Genomic DNA, 17,869 nt, shown 5'->3' with positions numbered 1-17,869 from the left:
TGCATGCATAAATCGAACGAAACTAATTCGATCTATTGGGTGGCTGACATGCATGCAAAAGTCGATTTATTATGAAAATTTATAAATAAAATGCATCTCATTCGATTTATATAAAAATATGTACTTGAGTGATTCATTCAACATTTTTTGAATGAATTGTATAATATTATTTTAGATTTGATTTAATTATATATTTTACCTTTGTAAAAATAATAAAAAAATAGTTGAATAGTCATGGTAATATTTGTTGAACCATTAATTTTAATTAATTAAAAATCAATCCATTGTTCAAACCACATTTTAAAATTAAAGCCTAAACTAAATGGTCGGAGATTTTGAAATTATATATTCATTGTCTAAATCATTAGCTGACCATATCTGCATTACATCACTTGCAGCAGACCACAACTTACGTAATAAAGAAGTCAGCCATGTTTTGTTCAAATCATTTTAAAACTAAAGTCTAAATTATATATTCATTATCGTCTAAATCATTTGCTGACCATATCTGTATTACATTACTTGCAACAGACATCAGCTTAAGTAATAAATAGGTCAATTGATATTGGAATTATCACTTACAACATTAGATCGTTTGCAGAGTAAATCTCTAAAATGGTCTCTCAGTGCACCAATGTTACTTCTGACTTTTGACTTTTAAAATGCTCTGATTACACCCTTTAGATTGAGCTCCGTGTGAAATCCTGATTCTTTCATCCATTTTCGGCGTGACTCAGCAGCCGGAGCGCTGAGCTGGTGGTTTGTAGTCCACGTAGAAAGCCTTAAACGACGTCGTTTTGACTGGAGGTAGCCTAAACATTGTTTTCAACATCAGGCCTTTCCACAGCCTAGAGTAAGTTCCAACTCATCCACTCCCACCTCATGTATCCTCTCACCCTCCCATGGCTTCACTCTACTATTCTCAAAGTCAAAATCCGATGGTCTTCCTCTCTCTGCAGCCTGGCCCCATTGCATGCCTTCATTCATATCCATGGAACTTGGGAAGTGATCTGCTGCATTGCTGGTTTCACAAGATTAAAGGTATGCGATGGAGGAGCAGCCGATGCAGTTGTTGTCTGAAAACTAACCCAGTGATCAGAGTCCACAGTGGAAGCATCAGATTCATCACACTTAGGAATGGTGAAAGTAGCCAATTAGTGGCGGCGGAAGGGGCTGGATGGAGCCGATAACGCGAAGAGAGGATGGCGGAACGAATTAAAAGAAGAGACATTGGAGAGGGATTCGAAATCCGCCTTTCTTTTAGAACCCCTGGAGGTTGGGGAAGAAAGATGAAGGGTAACAGGGACACTATTGGATATTCTAAGAGGACAAAGGTTTGTGGGGATGGAGGTGATGTTATGAATGAATGATAGGAGTAATGAAGAGGGGTTTTGAAGGTTGGGATCAATGCGAGAGGGCTGGGGAATGATGAGGAAGTTGGGCTAGCATGGTAGGAAAGAACATGGCTTGGGAACACCGATGACTGTGGGATTGGCTGTAGTGAAGAACAACCACTCATGTTCGCTGGAGTTCCTCTAATCTCACCTTGCGGCCTCTTGCATCCCTGTCATCAAAACACAGATCTCAATCAAGATTTCTAGAGTAAAACTAACGGAACATAATCAATCATCTAGAACTATCAATTTGACACATGATCTCAGATTAACACTACAAAAACTAGTTAGATCGCAAGCCTCCAGGATCAAGTCAACTCTTTAGCAAGATTAGAAAGCGGACAAAGCAAGCAAGAAAGAGCAAGTAGATCTGAGAGGAAGAGAAGTAGAAGAAGAAACTTTGCGGTAGGTAGTACCGTCCTCTTGTTAACAAGCAATGGAAGTACCCTCCAGGTAAAACGGTGTCGTTTAAGGCTGCCTACGTAAACCACAAACAGCCAGCTCAGCGCTCCGGCTGCTGAGTCACACTGGAAATGGGTGGAAAGACCAGTATTTCACACATAACTCAATCTGAAGGGTGCAATTAAAGCATTTTAAAAGTCAGGGATAACATTAATGCACGGGCTCAATCTGAGGGATCATTTTAGGAATTTACTCATCGTTTGCAGCATACAGCTGCTCCATGTTATTTCTCATGTGCCTTATCTTATATTATTATTATTATTATTATTATTATTATTATTATTATTATTAAAATTTAATTAACATAAATCTTAAGAATGTATGATAAATTTTTTATTAATAAATTTTTTTAATATTTTTATTTAATAAATATAAATAAATATATTAAAAAATTAAATTTCTTATATTATAATACTTTTTTAATTTATAAATTTATCATGTGTTTTTTAACACAAAATAGATAAATAATAATTATTATTATTATATTAATATTTATTATAGAATTTTATTAATTTTTTTCTCTTTCTATTTTGTTAATTATTTAAGTGATAATTATTTTCATCTTTAAATAAAGAAGGTATATTACACAGAGTACCTGTTGAGTACTTTATTTTTTTATTTGTTTTTATTATTTATTATTTACAATAGACTCCACTTTTATGGTGTTGAGTTTTTTTTTTTTGAAAAAATAATTAGCATTCATTCCTTATAAATTTACAGTAAAGAGTGATTTAATAAAAAAAATTATTGAGATAAGGGAAGGAGAATGATTTTGATTTCATAAATAAAAAATTTTGAGATTAGATAAAATAGATAATTAAATTTTATTTTTAATATAAAATAAAAATACATACAAATTTTTTAAGTAAAATCTAGGACAAATCACATAAAAAACGAAATAAATTTCACTATTACACGAATTTTCTAAAACTGAAAATGTTAGTGCATGTTTTGATTGACATTTATATATAAATCATATTTACTAAATCAGATTTACTTATTATAATAGTAAATCGAATGAATAAAATTCAAATTATTAGGTGTATATGTAAATCGATTTTGATAGCTTTGATTTACTATGGTTGGAAATTTGAATTTTCTCTACCCATAGTTAATCGAAATAAGGTGCTTCGATTTAATAGCATGATTTATACCCCTAATAATTCAAATTAATTGAATTCGATTTAGGCCCCTAGTAAATTGAATTGAATGAATTCGATTTAGTAGTAACCTTCGTTAGTAGTAAGTCGAATTCACTAGTTTCAAATTACATTTCAATAAATTTTCACTCCCAAACTGCAAAAATAGAAGACGATTTAAATCGTATCTATCGGTTAAACGAAGTTGCCCATATCGCTGGTAGCATCCATGAAGAGGTTAGTGAATGAAATTTATTTTTGTTAAGAAATAAAGAATTGTTAGTGATCTTAAGTCACTTAGAATTTGATTATACGCGTTATTAGAATTTTTTAACTTCAAATGGTAGTTAGAGACTTAGAGTAGTGATTTAGTAGTTTGCTAGAACATTATTGAAGACTACAAATACAAGTTAGAAGAGTGATAAGTAAGTGTTAGTTAGAGAAGTAATTAGAAGTTCGGATAGAATTTGTAACCTAGTTTTAAATGTTAGAGGTTTAACTAGGTTAGAAATTTTGTCAGCGTTTTTAATTTAGGTTTCAAGTGTTAGATTAACTAAGCGGTAGAAGACTAGCAAGGATTCAATTTCATTTCATTTATTTAAATTTAATTTAATTCTTAAATGTTAGGTCAACGAGGCACTACCAATTTAGTTATAGTTTAATTTTTTAATTTACGTCTTAAATATTAGATTAACTATGTTATGATAGAATTTAATTTAAATTAATTTGGTTTAATTTAATTTAATTTAATTCTTAAATATTGCATTATCTATGTTTTGGTTTGCAATATGTTTTACATTAAAGTACATTTTTATTAGAATTCTCCGTTTTAGATGATTGTTTTGTAAATTATTATGGTTCTTAGAGAAATTTTTCGTTGTCATGCAGCCTCACCAATGTATCACCAGTATAATGAGGCAACATAGGATCATGTCGTACTTGCAGATGGCCGGCTTAGCCCATCTCACGAGACTCAACGACCACTAGTTTAGGTTGGATGACCTGCTGGTCAGTGCATTCATCGAGCGATGGCATTCACATGACATTCGGACAGTGCACAATTATACTTTAGGATGTTGCGTACCACTTAGGTCTCCCGTTCGATGGAAAGTATGTCAGTAGATGTCTAACTAACTCCGAGCACTACATTGAGGGCATCCAACCTGCATGGGTTTAGTTTGAAGAGTTATTGTGTGTGTGTTACTTCCGGCAGACTGCATCGATAAGTTTACTGTGAAGTGCACTTGGATGCAAGAGTCATTTAGTAACCTTCCTAAGGGCACAAACATACGTGGCGAGATTAAAGGACATGGAGAGATGCAGTTGAGGATCCGCTGCTCTCTTGTGGTTATACCGGTGCTTGTGCTGTGTGGCCAACAGAAACGTAGTTAAGTTGGCCGGTCCATTGGAGCTTCTCTAGTCTTGGATCTTCTGGCAGTCTCGGGTTTCAGGCTTGATGGGTTTGACGCCTTTCATTGTCCGTTGGCGACGAGGTGCTTAATGTTTATGGTTGTTATGTTTGTTATTTTTTTCGGTTTATTGCCGTTGATCATAAAATATTTTTGGTATCAAGTGGTCTGGTTATCAGCCAACATTGAGTGAGAAATGGTCCATAGTCGCGCATTAGAGGCTTAGGATAGATTTACTCCGGGCCATGGATTTAAATTATTTACTAGATATAATTTGACATGCAATACTCATCTGTCTTTAACAGTTCACGTGGATGCCATATAGCACACCAGACGTCGTTTAGCTGGTTCATCCCCAGATCATGGATCCCGGCATATGGCACTATGGAGGGTTGTGACGACATTGATCTATTTTACTGTGGTAGAGTGGTATCAGGTGGATAGGGTGCTACCACAGCTTGGTGGAGTATAGCATCGACCATGGCTCACACTCGACATTGATTTTCTCATGTCGAAGGATGGCAGAGGCGGAGACCGGTGGTTTTTGAACACGTTACAGAGTTAGCACATCTGTTGGACCAACATGACCAACCATGTGTTACGATTTGATGTCGTGGCAGATCGAAGACCGTTACAGGCTTACTTGGAGTGGTGGCATGCGCCTAGGAGGAGATTCTTATTGCCTGATATCTATCTCGGAGACCCCAGAGCAGATGCTATGGATCAAGTGCCAGATGTTCTTGATAGGCGTCGGGTGGAGCGGAGACGTCGTGTTCGGACATGAGCCAATAAATGTGAGTGGAGATGGTTTGATGATGCATTAGATGACATGGAAGGATTTATCTTGTGCTTAATTTAGTAGATTTTATCCATTATGCTCACACTTATTCATATAATTCGCATGTTTTACATTTTTCTTCCTAATTTTGTATTATGATTGAAAACATACTTCTTTGGCCTTAAATTTGCTAATTTTAATCCCCCTTATTACCACTCGATGCCGTGATATGTTTGCTGAGTGTTTTCAGGGTTTATAGGGCAGGAATGGCTTAGAGGACGAAAAGGAAGCATGCAAAAGTGGAAGAAACGCAAGAAAATGATGTTTTGAGAAGCTGGCAGCGACGCATACGCGTGACCAGTGCAGCAGACGAGCGACACGTACGCATAACAGAGCGTCACGTGCTGCATTACATAGAAGACGCTGGGGGCGATTTCTGGGCTGTTTTTGGCCCAGTTCCAAACCCGAAAACACAGATTAAAGGCTGCAGAGTGGGGGAATCAATTATACACACCTCATTATTCACACAATCACACATTAGGTTTTAGATGTAGTTTTCTAGAGAGAGACTCTCTCCTCTCTCTCTAGATTTTAGGGTTCTTAGTTTTATTCCTTCTCAAATTCTGAATTCTATCTTATTTCAATTTAGTTTCTCTTCTACTTTTATTTGTTCTAGCATTCTAGTTTATTTACTTCCCTTGTTGATTACTTTATGTTGCCAATTTAGTTTATGAATTCTCATTAATGCAATTTTATGTTTCATGTTTATGGCTTCTTTATTTAATTATTATCATTGATGCTTGCAATTGGTTGTTTAGATTTATTTTCCTTATTAGTTTTCTATGCTTTTATTTTATGCCTTCCAAGTGTTCGATAAAATACTTGGTTACTTTTTAAATTATATTTTTTATGTTCTTAATTAACTTGGATTAATCAATTAGAGACTCTTGAGTTATCAAAACTCATTTGTTGATTGGTAATTGAAGATTGCCGGTTTGCTTGAACTTCACCAAAGCTAGTCTCTCACTTTGAGTTGACTAGGACTTGTGAACTCAAGTTTATTGTATGCACTTGACCTTCCTCCATTGGTTAGAGGTTAACTAATTAAGTGAACGCAATTCGCATTTACCATCGCAATTGACAATGATAATGAGGATAGAACTTTTAATTATCAATCCTTACTAAGAGCTTTCTTAGTTATTAATTTATTTTCTTGTTATTTACATTCCTTGTTTATTAAACTCAAAACCCAAAAAGATACAATCTCATAACCAATAATAAATTACACTTCCCTGCAATTCCTTGAGAGACGACCCGAGATTCAAATACTTCGGTTAATTTTATTGGGTTTGCTTAAGTGACAAACAATTTAAATTTGATTGAGGTTTAATTGTCGATTTAGAACTATACTTACAACGCGCTTATTTTTGTGAAAATCTTTACCGACATTTTCCCCCATCAAGATAGATAGTTTGATGATGCATTAGATGCCATGGAAGGGAGGGTTCGGGGCCGTAGACGAGGCCAAGGGCTCGATCGAGAGGGAAGGAGGGGGCCGTCGAGGTAGAGGTCAACGTGCTAGGAAGGGCGGTGATAATGGTGGAGATAATGGTGGTACAGATGAGGACGGGAATGGAGGTGGAAGTGGAGGTGATAGAGGTAGAGATGATAGTGGTGGAGGTATAGGTGGAGCTAGTGGAGATGGAAATGGAGGTGCTGATGGTGGAGGTATAGATGGAGGTCAAGGTGGAAGTGGAGGTGGAGGAGGTGGAGGTATAGATGGTGATGGAGGTAGTAGAGGGTTTGGTGGTGCTTTAGGATGAGGCGATGGTGAAGGGTTTGGAGGTGATGGGAGGTTTAGAAATTATTTTGTTGGTGTTCGTAAAAGTGATATGGCTGTGCATATAATTTTATGCTTTAGACTATAATGTGTGTAGTATAATTTTCTGTTTATTTGATAATTTTTTTACGTAAAATATTTTATAAGTGAATGATAGCTAATATAAACTTGCATAATGTATTGGCTTGGACATGATAACACTTACAAAACTACAAGGAGAAATAGTAGCTATATCATGTATTACTTGTTCTCTTTTACTTATTAATTTTCCTATGAGCTGTGGGGTGAGAGTTTGGTGATGAAGAGATATGTATAATGAGTGCGATTATTTTGTTGTATTTGGATTATTGTTTTGTGTTATTACTTGCATTGTCGAAGAGGATAATCATATGTCATAGTTTTATATAGGGTCGAACTCTTTACTAACAATCTAAAAAAATCAATATAATAAAAAGAAGTTAATTATTCAATCTGTGTAACATGCAAAAAACTTTACTATTCATATAAAAAATGCTTTGCAATAGATTAAGGAATCAAAAGATAAAATGGATTAATGAATTTGCAAAACAGCCCGTGTGAAGTGCGAGAAACACCCTAGTATATCAAACAGTAGTAAAGACACTGAAATTTCAATCATGTCTTTGTCTCGGTTCTTATCAACTGAAATGTCTTTGTCTACTTTAACATATTAATGGTTTGCTATAGTGGCATGTAAATTTACAAGGTTTAAAAAGTAAAAACTTATTTATATAGGGTCATACCAATTTGATTAAGTTCTATTAAAAACTTAATTGCAAAATACCCTTTCTTTTTTTTTTTTTTTTTCCTCTTGTTCAGCCTACTCAAATTTGAGTTAAAGTTGGTGGTTTTAAAGAAATGAAGGGAAAATGAGAAGCAAGCCGTTGTCTCTTATTACAATTTTTTGGGGACTTATTTCTGCCTTGGAAAACACATATAGTTATACTACATTTAAGGATATCTTAGGTAAGCTTATAATGTAATATGAGTAAACATTTTGTATTTATAGGGACTATAGCTAGCCTCTATTAGTTTCCTGGTATTCGGAAGTGATAAATCTCAGCATTTATATTAGGATGAAAATGAAAATTGACAATGTTAATCTTATCTTACTTAGGAAGATAGTTTCAAATTTTATATTTTTTCCTTTGGTTTGTCTTTTCAATGTACTATAAATATTATACTTATATATATATATTACAATTGTCTCTCTATTGCCTATTATTTGGTATTTTAAAGTTAAATTCTATTATAAGTTTCAGGTTTGCAAGGACTCAAAATTGTTTTCCTTGAACTTGAGAATCCTAAGGTTTATACTTTATAGTCTCACAACGGGGAGATAAAAGAAGAGCATAGTCCTTATAAGCATCTAACTAGTAACTTCATGTTCGCCGAGCTGTGTAACGCCAGCTTATGACCCAAGTGGGGGAAACTAAAGTGATAGAACAAGTGCTTGGGCCTGCTAGGTTGGGCTTGCAAGGGAAAATTGTTGGCCTGCCCACTCCACGTTGAGAGTTGGGCCCGGTAGTCTGGGCGAAGGCCCAAGGCCCCTTAGCTCCTAGAATGGAGGGCAATGCGTGAGGCTGGCTTAACAGAGCAGCGATCACTTCCTGCTCCCAACAGTGGAGGGAACACAGGCTGCTGTTCTTCTGGCCCAATATGGCCTGGTAGGCCTAGCAATCTTGGACCATCATTTTTTTTTCATGCTACAACGTTATGACCAGAAAAAAAAAAAAATATATATATATATATATGCACACTCTTTACTTCATTTGAGATTTATTAAAAACAATCTTTGTTCTTTATACCTTGCTCCAACTCTAGGAACATCATATATTTCATGCTGATTTTTTTTACCAAAGATATGAGACTCGAACCCGCAACCTCTTAATTGAGTATGAGGAGACTATATCATTTGAGCTATAACTCATTGGCATATACTTCATGCTGATTACTCATACAACATGTTTATTTATAATTCCTTACATAACCATAACGTACATTATTTAATAATATACCTTGCCATTCCATTCACTCATTGAAGAAAGTATGTTATTATGTTAAATCAAACTTTTTACTCAACTCGTCACTAAGACTATAATGGTTTATAGAGCACAGCAGTAACAGAATGTTAACAATGACTGCTGATGAACTTGAGTGTAATGAGAGAGAATTGAAGAAGTTGAAAATTTTTTCTTGTATATTTATTTTTGCTTTAATTACATTGGAGACTCATATATGTATATATTGCAGGATCACTAGGATTGACACTATTGTTTGACCAAATAAAATGCTCCTAAGTTTTTCCATTAAAGTCAATAGAGCCATCGACAATTTGGTCAAAACTATTGGGGCTCGAAGATGGATAATTGGAAGAGGTGGTGGAGTTTTCTAAAAAGATATCATGCATGGAAAAACAAGTGATACTTATTTAGATTACTTAAATATCATTTTGTGTTTTATTTTTAAAAGACAATATGTATGTAGAATTAGTGGTTGACTTTCAACTATCGAATATATGTGAATTTACACCAATGAACTCAAAAAAACAGAGTCAAGCTAAATGTACAACAATACAAGTGAAAAGTTGACAAAATCTCAAACTATAACGAATTTTTATTCAAATAACACATATCTTTAGTTCAATATCACAGAAATTTGTCTAGTTTTTCTAGTTTTGTAGTAATCATGATATGATTCTGGTTTGTTTATAATCAAGAGAAAAAATAAGAGGAGATAATTAAACCTTAAGATCCAATCTCTCTCTGCTTGTAGAAAGAAGGTTGCTGGTCCTCACAATACATAAAAATCATTTCCCCCTTACCTTGGAATACAAAAGTAGGCACAAATGCTTGTCTATGAAATATGAATGTATGTTACCCCAAAAAGAATAAAGTAGATTAGAATTGCTTGTCTATCATAACCTTCAAGCCTGTATATATAATCAACAATGTTACAGAATTGATCTTTGTTTCACATTGAGGCAAAACAAACACAAGATCCTTTTATAAATTTCTACTTCAATTTGAATCAAGTTCCAAGTACATTACATATGCATGTCTTTCCAAGGAGTAGTAACCTTCAATCAAGCGATCAACTTGAAAACCATGTTTCTTGTAAAGGCTCACTGCTGGTGTCCTCGAGGGATCCACATGAAGCATTATGCGCGAAACCTTCCTGGTCTTGCATTTCTGAATCGCTGCTTTCAGCAGTGCCTCGCCGTGGCCTTGCTTCCTCCATTGCTCCTTCACTAACAAAACCAAATCATACCCTCCACATGGTGAATAAACCCAAAAGTAATTATGTTTTTACTGATAAAAAGAATCATTTATATCTTCACGTAACAATTCAAAATGTTGATTGAAAAACTTAAATACAAAGGAAGAAAGCATGAAGGATATACCATATTCATGCTTCAATATTCAAAACAACGTTATATTTAGTTCAGGAAATATTCAGTACACATACACCCTAAAATTATATATATAGTCTCTGAAGTTGCCAACATAAGTTACATTAGTTCCGTTTTCTTCATTGTGTTGTCTATTTCATTCATATGTCTAACTCATATGTTAACATTACATGTGACATTTAAGTTGACATAAATGAAGCAGGAGTTTGAATTAGTTCTTGAAATTTTTTAATATATACTAAAAAGGCCAGCTATGCGAATCAAGTGGAGTAATAACAATAATTTGAACATACCGACTTGTTACTTAATACAACAAATAACAGGAAAGAACGACAACACAGTAATAAATATGAAGATAGGAACTAACATGAGACATTTTGCAATTTCAGGGATTAAAGTGTTAATTTTCATATTTCAAAGATTAAATTAAACAGACCCAGATATTCAATTTAGGGATTGAAATGCACATTTACTCAATATTTAACTAGTTTAATTTTAATACTCTCAAGAACTTTTATCATTTCAACAAATTGATAATAAGGCTCTGTTTGGTTATTATAACAGGACACTAATGCTGTATTTAGAAAGGAAACTGAAACTGAGAGACAGAAACTAAATTAAGTCTCTAGATTGTGTTTGGCATAAAATATATTGGACTGAGTTATGTCCCATTATCATGTTTGGTTTAAGATAAATAGGGAGATTGGGGAGTAGATTTGTAATTTAAAAAGTTAAGTAAGAATATTTTTTGAAAGGAATATTATTAAAGTATTAGTTTCTGTCATAGGTAGCGTTTGGAAGAGAGACATGGATTGAGACTAAGAGACAGTGATTGAGACTAAGAGACAGAGACGGAGAGATAGAGATTGAAATAAGTCACAGTATTGTATTTGGTGGAAAGTGAGAGACAGAGACTGAAATAAGAATGAAATTCTAATTTAATTTGCACAAAGAGTAAAATTAGAATTAATTAATTAAAATGAGAGTATTTTATGTATAAGATATTATTAAAGTTTCAATCTTCGTCCCCAAAAATATCAGTCTCTTGTATCCCCACTTTTTGGAGGTACTAAAATACTGAAAATTTAAGGATAGAGACTGAAATTTTAGTACCAGTTTTTGAGCCAACAAATATAATAATACTGAGTGCCAGCTTCCCAGTATCTGTCACAGTACCTCAAAACAAACTCTAACTAGAAGTTTTAATCCCATGTGTCTAGAAATATTGAAGGGACTAAAATTTTATATTCCGAAACTGAAATTTTAGTTTGAGTTTCTGATCACCAAACACAATATTGAGTCCCATAAAACAAGGGGACCAGTGACATAGAGGGACAAAAGATGTTTGATTTTGCACAAGGGGGACAAAAAGATTTGTGTCCTATGACAGGAGATACAAAATCTCTCCACCATGCGAAGGACTGAGATGGACTGAGCTGAGCTGATAAAAGAAATTGTAGTTCCAATTTACTCTCACTCTTTTTCTTAATATTCCAAATTTATCCCCCGTTAAATATTCTCGTTCTATATAACCAAACTAACATGAATACATGTTACATTCTCATTGCCCCAAGCGTAAAATAAGAGCTTCCACATTTTTCATTGGAGAATTTCATCAAGCACCTTATAGGACACAACACAAGCTTCAATTTCAGAACAACACAACGCAACTTGATTTCACCTACTTAGATTTCAACCAAATAAACAAAGAGAAGTGGAGGTATTGGAACCTGCGAGCTTGGTGATGGAGGCGTAGAGGGAAGAAGGCCAAGAATACATGACATAGCCAACAAGTTCGGCATCAGCGTGGAGGTAGAGAAGTCCAGCGTTCTTCCGTTTGAGTTCGTTGTCGAAGAATGCGGCGTATGATTCGTGTTTGGGAAAGATCTTTCTCTCCAACTTCACAATTTCTTCAATTAACTTAGCACGGTTTTCAGTGTTCCTGTTAAGCTCGGCGATAATCGCCGCGTTCGCCATGATTCACGAGGAAGCCAAACAAAAACTGTGTTTATTAAATAACAACAGAATCTGAAAGAGAATTAGGGATCAGAAAAAGTAGAGATTGGAGAGGCATTTTGAATCTGAGGAACAGAGAGGTGTATGATTAAAATTACAAAAAAGACCTCCCCACCTGCATAGAATTATCGCCATGGTTTACTCCTAAACCGAATTAATGAGGAGCGGGGAAAAGAGGGTTGGAGGGGATGTTCCGCCATACCTTGAGAAAGGGACACTGTCTGGGACGATCCTCCGCCGCTTCTGTCGTCCGAATTACTGGCTTACTGCGTGACTCTACCAGCTGGGTTGGTTTTCTTTGGGCTTTAAGCCTTCTACTTGTTTCCTTTTTAAAATAAAGGAAAAAAGTACATATAAAATTTTTACACAGTAGATAGATATACATTTTAATTTTTTAATAAATTATTTGTATATATTAATCTTAAGTTTTATTATTATTTTTACCTTTTAATCGCTTGGATAATTTTTTAAAAGTAGTAACTATTAAATAATTTTGTGTATTGTGTGCCGTGACCCCCTTTTTTTTTATGACACAATGAAAACTAAATAATAAATTATTAGATTTATAAAATTTGAATTAAAAAAAGTTTACAAAACCAGTTAGAATCTTCTTTCTCTTCCTTTTTTCGCCAAAAAGTGAATGTGCATCAAGGACTACAACTTAAAAATAAAGATGTGGCTTGTAAATTTTTTTCATTCAAATTTAATAAATTCAACAATTTATTATTTAGTTTTCAGATATTGTGTCATCAAAAGAGTCATATTATACAATACACAGGATCATCTAGTAGTCATTATCATTGAAAAAGTTACTAAGTCGAGAAGAATAAAATTGACAACAAAATTTAATATTGGTGTATACCGATAACTTGTTAAAAAATTAGAGTATATATCTGCCTACCACTTATCATGTGAAAATTTATATGTACTTTTGTTCATTCTTTCTTTTTTTTTAAATATGTGTTAGATGTGGTTAATTTTTTTTAGAAAAGGAAAAAGATTGTGTGTAATTCACTGTAATGATTAGTTAGGATTTTTTTTTAGTATAGATTTTAATTTTTTAAACATTTTAATTAATAAATTGGATTCTCATATTTAAAAGAATAAAAGATAATAAAATTAGTTGAGAAATTTGACGGTTAAATTTTATGATGAACAAATTAGATGGTCCGATTTGTATTAAATTTTTTATAAGCAAAACAAAAATAACATAGTTATGATGGAGAAATTTAGCCCTTAAAAGTGTTCGTATTAGTTTTAAAAAAAAATTGAAAAATCAATGTACTCGTATTAGTTTTAAAAAAAATTATAAATAAGGGTGCTCTTATAATTTTAAAATTTTTAAATTTAAATATGGCCTATCTCAACAAAAGATATAGACGTATATAATACTTTAAGTTACATCTCTCTTAAATCTCTCTCAAACTTAATAAATTTTCTGTTTGAGCCGTTTATACTATCCTCCTATATTTATAGACTCATGTTCTTCATAAATTGTTTTGAGTCTTAAGCTTTATTAAGTTGAGGGTAAATCATAGATGGGTACTGAGAGTGTGCCAAATTAAGCATAAATTGTGGCTGTTGTGGTTTAGTCTTGAAATACGTAAAACAAATTACCCTAAAATGATTTACTAACAAACTGATAAAGTTGGTTATCTTGATACGATTTACTTATAATTTTTCCCAAGCCATTCAAGCATAAATCGTCTAAGGTGCAGTGGTTAACATATTATATAAACCATAAGATCCTAGGATAATTTATATATTATTAAAAAAAAAGTATTCACGTTTCCAAAATAACTTTAGGAGAATAAGATAAATTTAAAAGGGGATTATTTTATTTAAGTGAAAAAGCCATCATCTTATGCAGCCAAGACGTAGGAGATTTCATTCTAATAAAGTAGTTGACCTATTCATGGAGTTAAACTTCATGTTGCTTCTCTCCATCTAGAAAAAGTTCATCATTCTTTGGATGATAATATTCTTCCATTATATTTATGGCCTTTGTTTCTGGGATTTTTTCATGCATATAGCTTGATCATCTATCATGTATAACAGTAGAAAAATGACCCCATTCAAGACATAGCATAAGAATTTATGACGCCCCTAACAAATCTCCCATGTCCTTAAGGTAATCAATACATGTAGCCAAAGTAAATTGATACGGCTTTCATGTTAATTTAGGTTGATCTGCTAAAATCGCTTTTTTCATTGTTTGAATAGCATTATCCATATCGCTGTTCCTGTAATAGCCATATGCCAATCGATCCCATATACTGCCACCTAATTCATTGCGACTCTTTAAAAGCCTATTAACGAATGCTTCAGCTTTTTCCATCAGACCATTCTTTCAATGTGCACTCATCATCACATTCGGAATCCTGATGTCGAAGCATGTATTTCGAGACTCCAAATTCCTCAAAAATCATCTCAGCTCCATCAACATCATTAAGTCTAGCTAATGCGGTCAGCATAGAGATTTAATTCGTATTGCAGGGCCTGTTTAACCTTTTATTTTACACATATCCTAAATACGATAAACATCGTCTTTTTCCCCATGGAGCTGTACATAGTTAGAAGAGATTCACAAGCAGCCCTCCTCCTCTTGAGTTCAATAATGTCCTCCGATTTCCTCAGCATTGCATATGCTTTCTCATGTTGGCCAACCTGAATATAAGCTTTTGTTGCAATAGAGTATGTTATCAAGTTAATAGTTGCCTTAGGATCAGCTTCCATCCGCAATAGTAAGCTCTCCAATCTATCTGTGTCTTTAATGGCTGCATACGCAATTGTTGAGTTTGGAAAACTAAAACTTGATTAAAGTGATGATCAAATATTATTGGTTTTTATCAATTGGTTGTGTGATGTTTTTGTTTAAGTGTGCAGGAAAATAATTCAATCAAAGACAGTCCAAGAAGCAAAAGATCAAGCTCACAAACACAAACATATTGGCCAACACATATTTCAACCATACCACTCCATTCACTCAAAACTTGATCCATGAAGACTGGGACAAGCTGAACCATAAGAAAGATCAAATTTATCCCAAATAAAGATCCAAGCTCAATTCGGTGATGATATTCAAACCCATCTTTCTTCAACCTAGTATCTAACCAGGTAATCAACTCAAAATTCAATTGAATTTTTTTTCACTTTTACCGAACACAATCTCTTTCTTCTCTCTCTTCTTTTCCTTCCATATCACATCAAGTTATTGAACCAAGAAAGAAGAAAGATCCGAAGCTAGGGCTTAGCGAAGAAACAAAAGCTTGTTTTCAATTTCAAGCAAGAAAAAGGGCTACAACAAAGAAGCAAATCCTATCCTGAGAGAGTATCCTCAAAAGTTACTTTTTTCATTTGTGCTATACTAAGGAATCATGAAGAAATCTACTGAGTTTCAAGTACAAATCAAGCAACAATGAAAAAGAAGAAGTCAATTGTGCTCTACCTTGAATCCACGATCAAAACCAAACTTTGAGCCAAAGAAAATATTCACAGTCAAGATCTCAGAGGAACTTGAAGAAAAAGGATAAAAGAGAAACGTATGTTGCATGTCAAAGATTCGGCATTTTCTCTCTCTCTACTGACCACACCGCTGCGAGCTCTGATAAAGGAGGAAGAAGACAACCCTAGTGTTGAACTTGGTTCAAACCTTGGAGGGTTCACTCTTCTATAATAAGAGTGAATAACCAAGGGGTAAGTAAGTGAGTGGAACAAAGCACTTGGTTCGGTTCTCATAACTTCCTAAGCTGTTCTAAGTTCTTCTCCTTCATGGCTACCATTTTGTATTTCTTTTTTTCAGTTTAGTCTGTTTGAGTCTTATTGAAAAAGACAAATATGGTGAGGTTTGTAAGAAAAAGCCAATGAGTAGAAAAAGGCAGTGAGCTAGACTTGGAGAAAAAGCAATAGTTATCTCAAAAATTCTTTGTATGTATTTCTGTTTTGTGTCATGATCCTGTGGAGATTCCCTTGCAAGTTGAGTTAGTACTTTACTGTTGAAAACTATGTTTGAGTCCTAGTCAAGTTCGGTTTGGGTTAAAAACAGGACTTGTCCCAAATAGGATTGGGTAGAATCTTAGGGAGAATTAGTGATTGTAATCTATTGAAAAGATAGTGAAATTCTGTCACAGTTGTGATAGAGACTGGATATAAGCTATATTGCACGAAGTAGCTGAATCAGAATATATCAGTGTGTCAATATCTACTCTCATCTCTGTTTCTGAATCTACACAACAAGAGACAAAACAAAAGAATCTCCTAACGAGTTAAGAGACAAAACTTAAATATCTCCTGTACTATCTCAACAGAAAACAAGTTCACACGAAGAAAGAAAAAGAAGTCAAACGTGTACCATCAATTCAATTCAACAAAATATTAAGCGACACATAGTCGAACATGTCCCTGGATAACATTTCTCTCGTCAAACTATCGAATTTCGCATATTCAATTACTCGAACATAGAGCTTTAACATAGCATTATAACTCAATACCTAATTTATCGTATGCCTACAAGCGTACTCTTTTAGTTTCTGCATGGTAGCCTCTACTTTCTCCGCCGAATCATGTTGTGCATAGTAATTCAAAAGAACGCCATAGACCTTGAAATCTTTTATAGAATCTGAAAGGTTATTAAAGTATTTTTCTGCTGGACCTAAGCCATGAACTTTTGCTATCAAATCAAGACATACAACTATGTCTCCAGATGTTAAAATGATGTTTCCTTTCATCGCCCATCCATTCTAATACCTGATGGAAAAATGAAAAAGATCAAATCATTATTGGTCTTAAAGACAATTCATACCAACCAAATGCTTTAGATTAGCACAATCCTAGCAAAATTTGGAATATGATAGATTAAGTATAAGCAAAACAAAAACAACATAGTTATGATAGAAAAATGTTAGCCCTTAACCATTTATAGTAGTATTTATTCTAAATAGTTTGTCTGCAGTAGGAGTTGTTCATAGTTTCAGTAATATATGTATATATCAAATCAAATTGTTTGATCCTACTTAAATAAGTAAGACATTTGTTTTAACATAACTTAGGGACCGTATTCCGTACTCTTGTCCATTGTTGATGCAAAAAAAAAAAACTGCACAATCTAAAGCACAAAATGCATTCCAAACCAAAAAAAAAAAAGACACAAAATGCCAAAGCTCAATTAACCATCATCCTATGCAGCCAAGACACAGAAGATTTCATTCTAATTACTGGTGTCACGCAATAACTCAATTGTCACTATTTGAGGTGGCTCCTCCCAAATTGATATGTCGTACTCCCCTCTCCCAAATTAAGTATATTACACTCACACTCTAAATTTTCAAAATTACATATATAATCCTGCGTTTGATTAATATATATACTGACCTCACCTGATTTCACTTCATCGAACTTGATT

At 33.8% G+C, this 17,869-nt stretch overlaps 1 protein-coding gene, 1 non-coding gene and 1 pseudogene across 5 annotated transcripts; 1 reads left to right on the top strand and 2 right to left on the bottom strand.

Moving 5' to 3' along the window:
* Window positions 1-698: 698 nt before the first annotated feature.
* Window positions 699-1,751, bottom strand: LOC107607927 (BES1/BZR1 homolog protein 2 pseudogene; annotated as a pseudogene).
* A 6,679-nt stretch (window positions 1,752-8,430) lies between these two features.
* On the top strand, window positions 8,431-8,738 carry LOC148554347 (signal recognition particle RNA). Its single transcript, XR_015892489.1, has one exon.
* Window positions 8,739-9,783: 1,045 nt separating this feature from the next.
* Window positions 9,784-12,803, bottom strand: LOC107606254 (uncharacterized). Of its 4 annotated transcripts, none has more exons than XM_016308283.3 (3): window positions 12,584-12,774; window positions 12,183-12,454; window positions 9,784-10,290 (listed from the first exon to the last, which is right to left on the bottom strand). In XM_016308283.3, exons 2-3 carry the CDS (start codon window positions 12,427-12,429, stop codon window positions 10,061-10,063), a joined length of 477 nt encoding a protein of 158 aa, XP_016163769.1. In that variant the 5' UTR covers window positions 12,430-12,454; window positions 12,584-12,774; the 3' UTR covers window positions 9,784-10,060. The 4 variants fall into 4 exon arrangements, with proteins under 4 accessions (XP_016163769.1, XP_016163767.1, XP_016163768.1 ...); XM_016308281.3 differs by having other exon boundaries at window positions 9,785-10,290; window positions 12,183-12,480; XM_016308282.3 differs by having other exon boundaries at window positions 9,785-10,290; window positions 12,183-12,480; window positions 12,671-12,752.
* Between the last annotated feature and the right edge of the window lie 5,066 nt (window positions 12,804-17,869).

The sequence above is a fragment of the Arachis ipaensis genome, chromosome B7 (genome assembly GCF_059453495.1).
Source record: "Arachis ipaensis isolate K30076 ecotype BB chromosome B7, ASM5945349v1, whole genome shotgun sequence".
Classification (NCBI taxonomy): Eukaryota; Viridiplantae; Streptophyta; class Magnoliopsida; order Fabales; family Fabaceae; genus Arachis; species Arachis ipaensis.
Note: the sequence above shows the minus strand (reverse complement) of the source record. Positions and strands in the feature narration are given on the sequence as shown.

Excerpts from the sequence above, each read along its gene's own strand:
- LOC107606254 (XM_016308280.3), bottom strand. The coding sequence starts at position 12,429 with ATGGCGAACGCGGCGATTATCGCCGAGCTTAACAGGAACACTGAAAAC. Across the intron at positions 10,291-12,182 it reads CTCCATCACCAAGCTCGCAG|TGAAGGAGCAATGGAGGAAG; the intron begins GTTCCAATACCT and ends TGGTTTTGTTAG.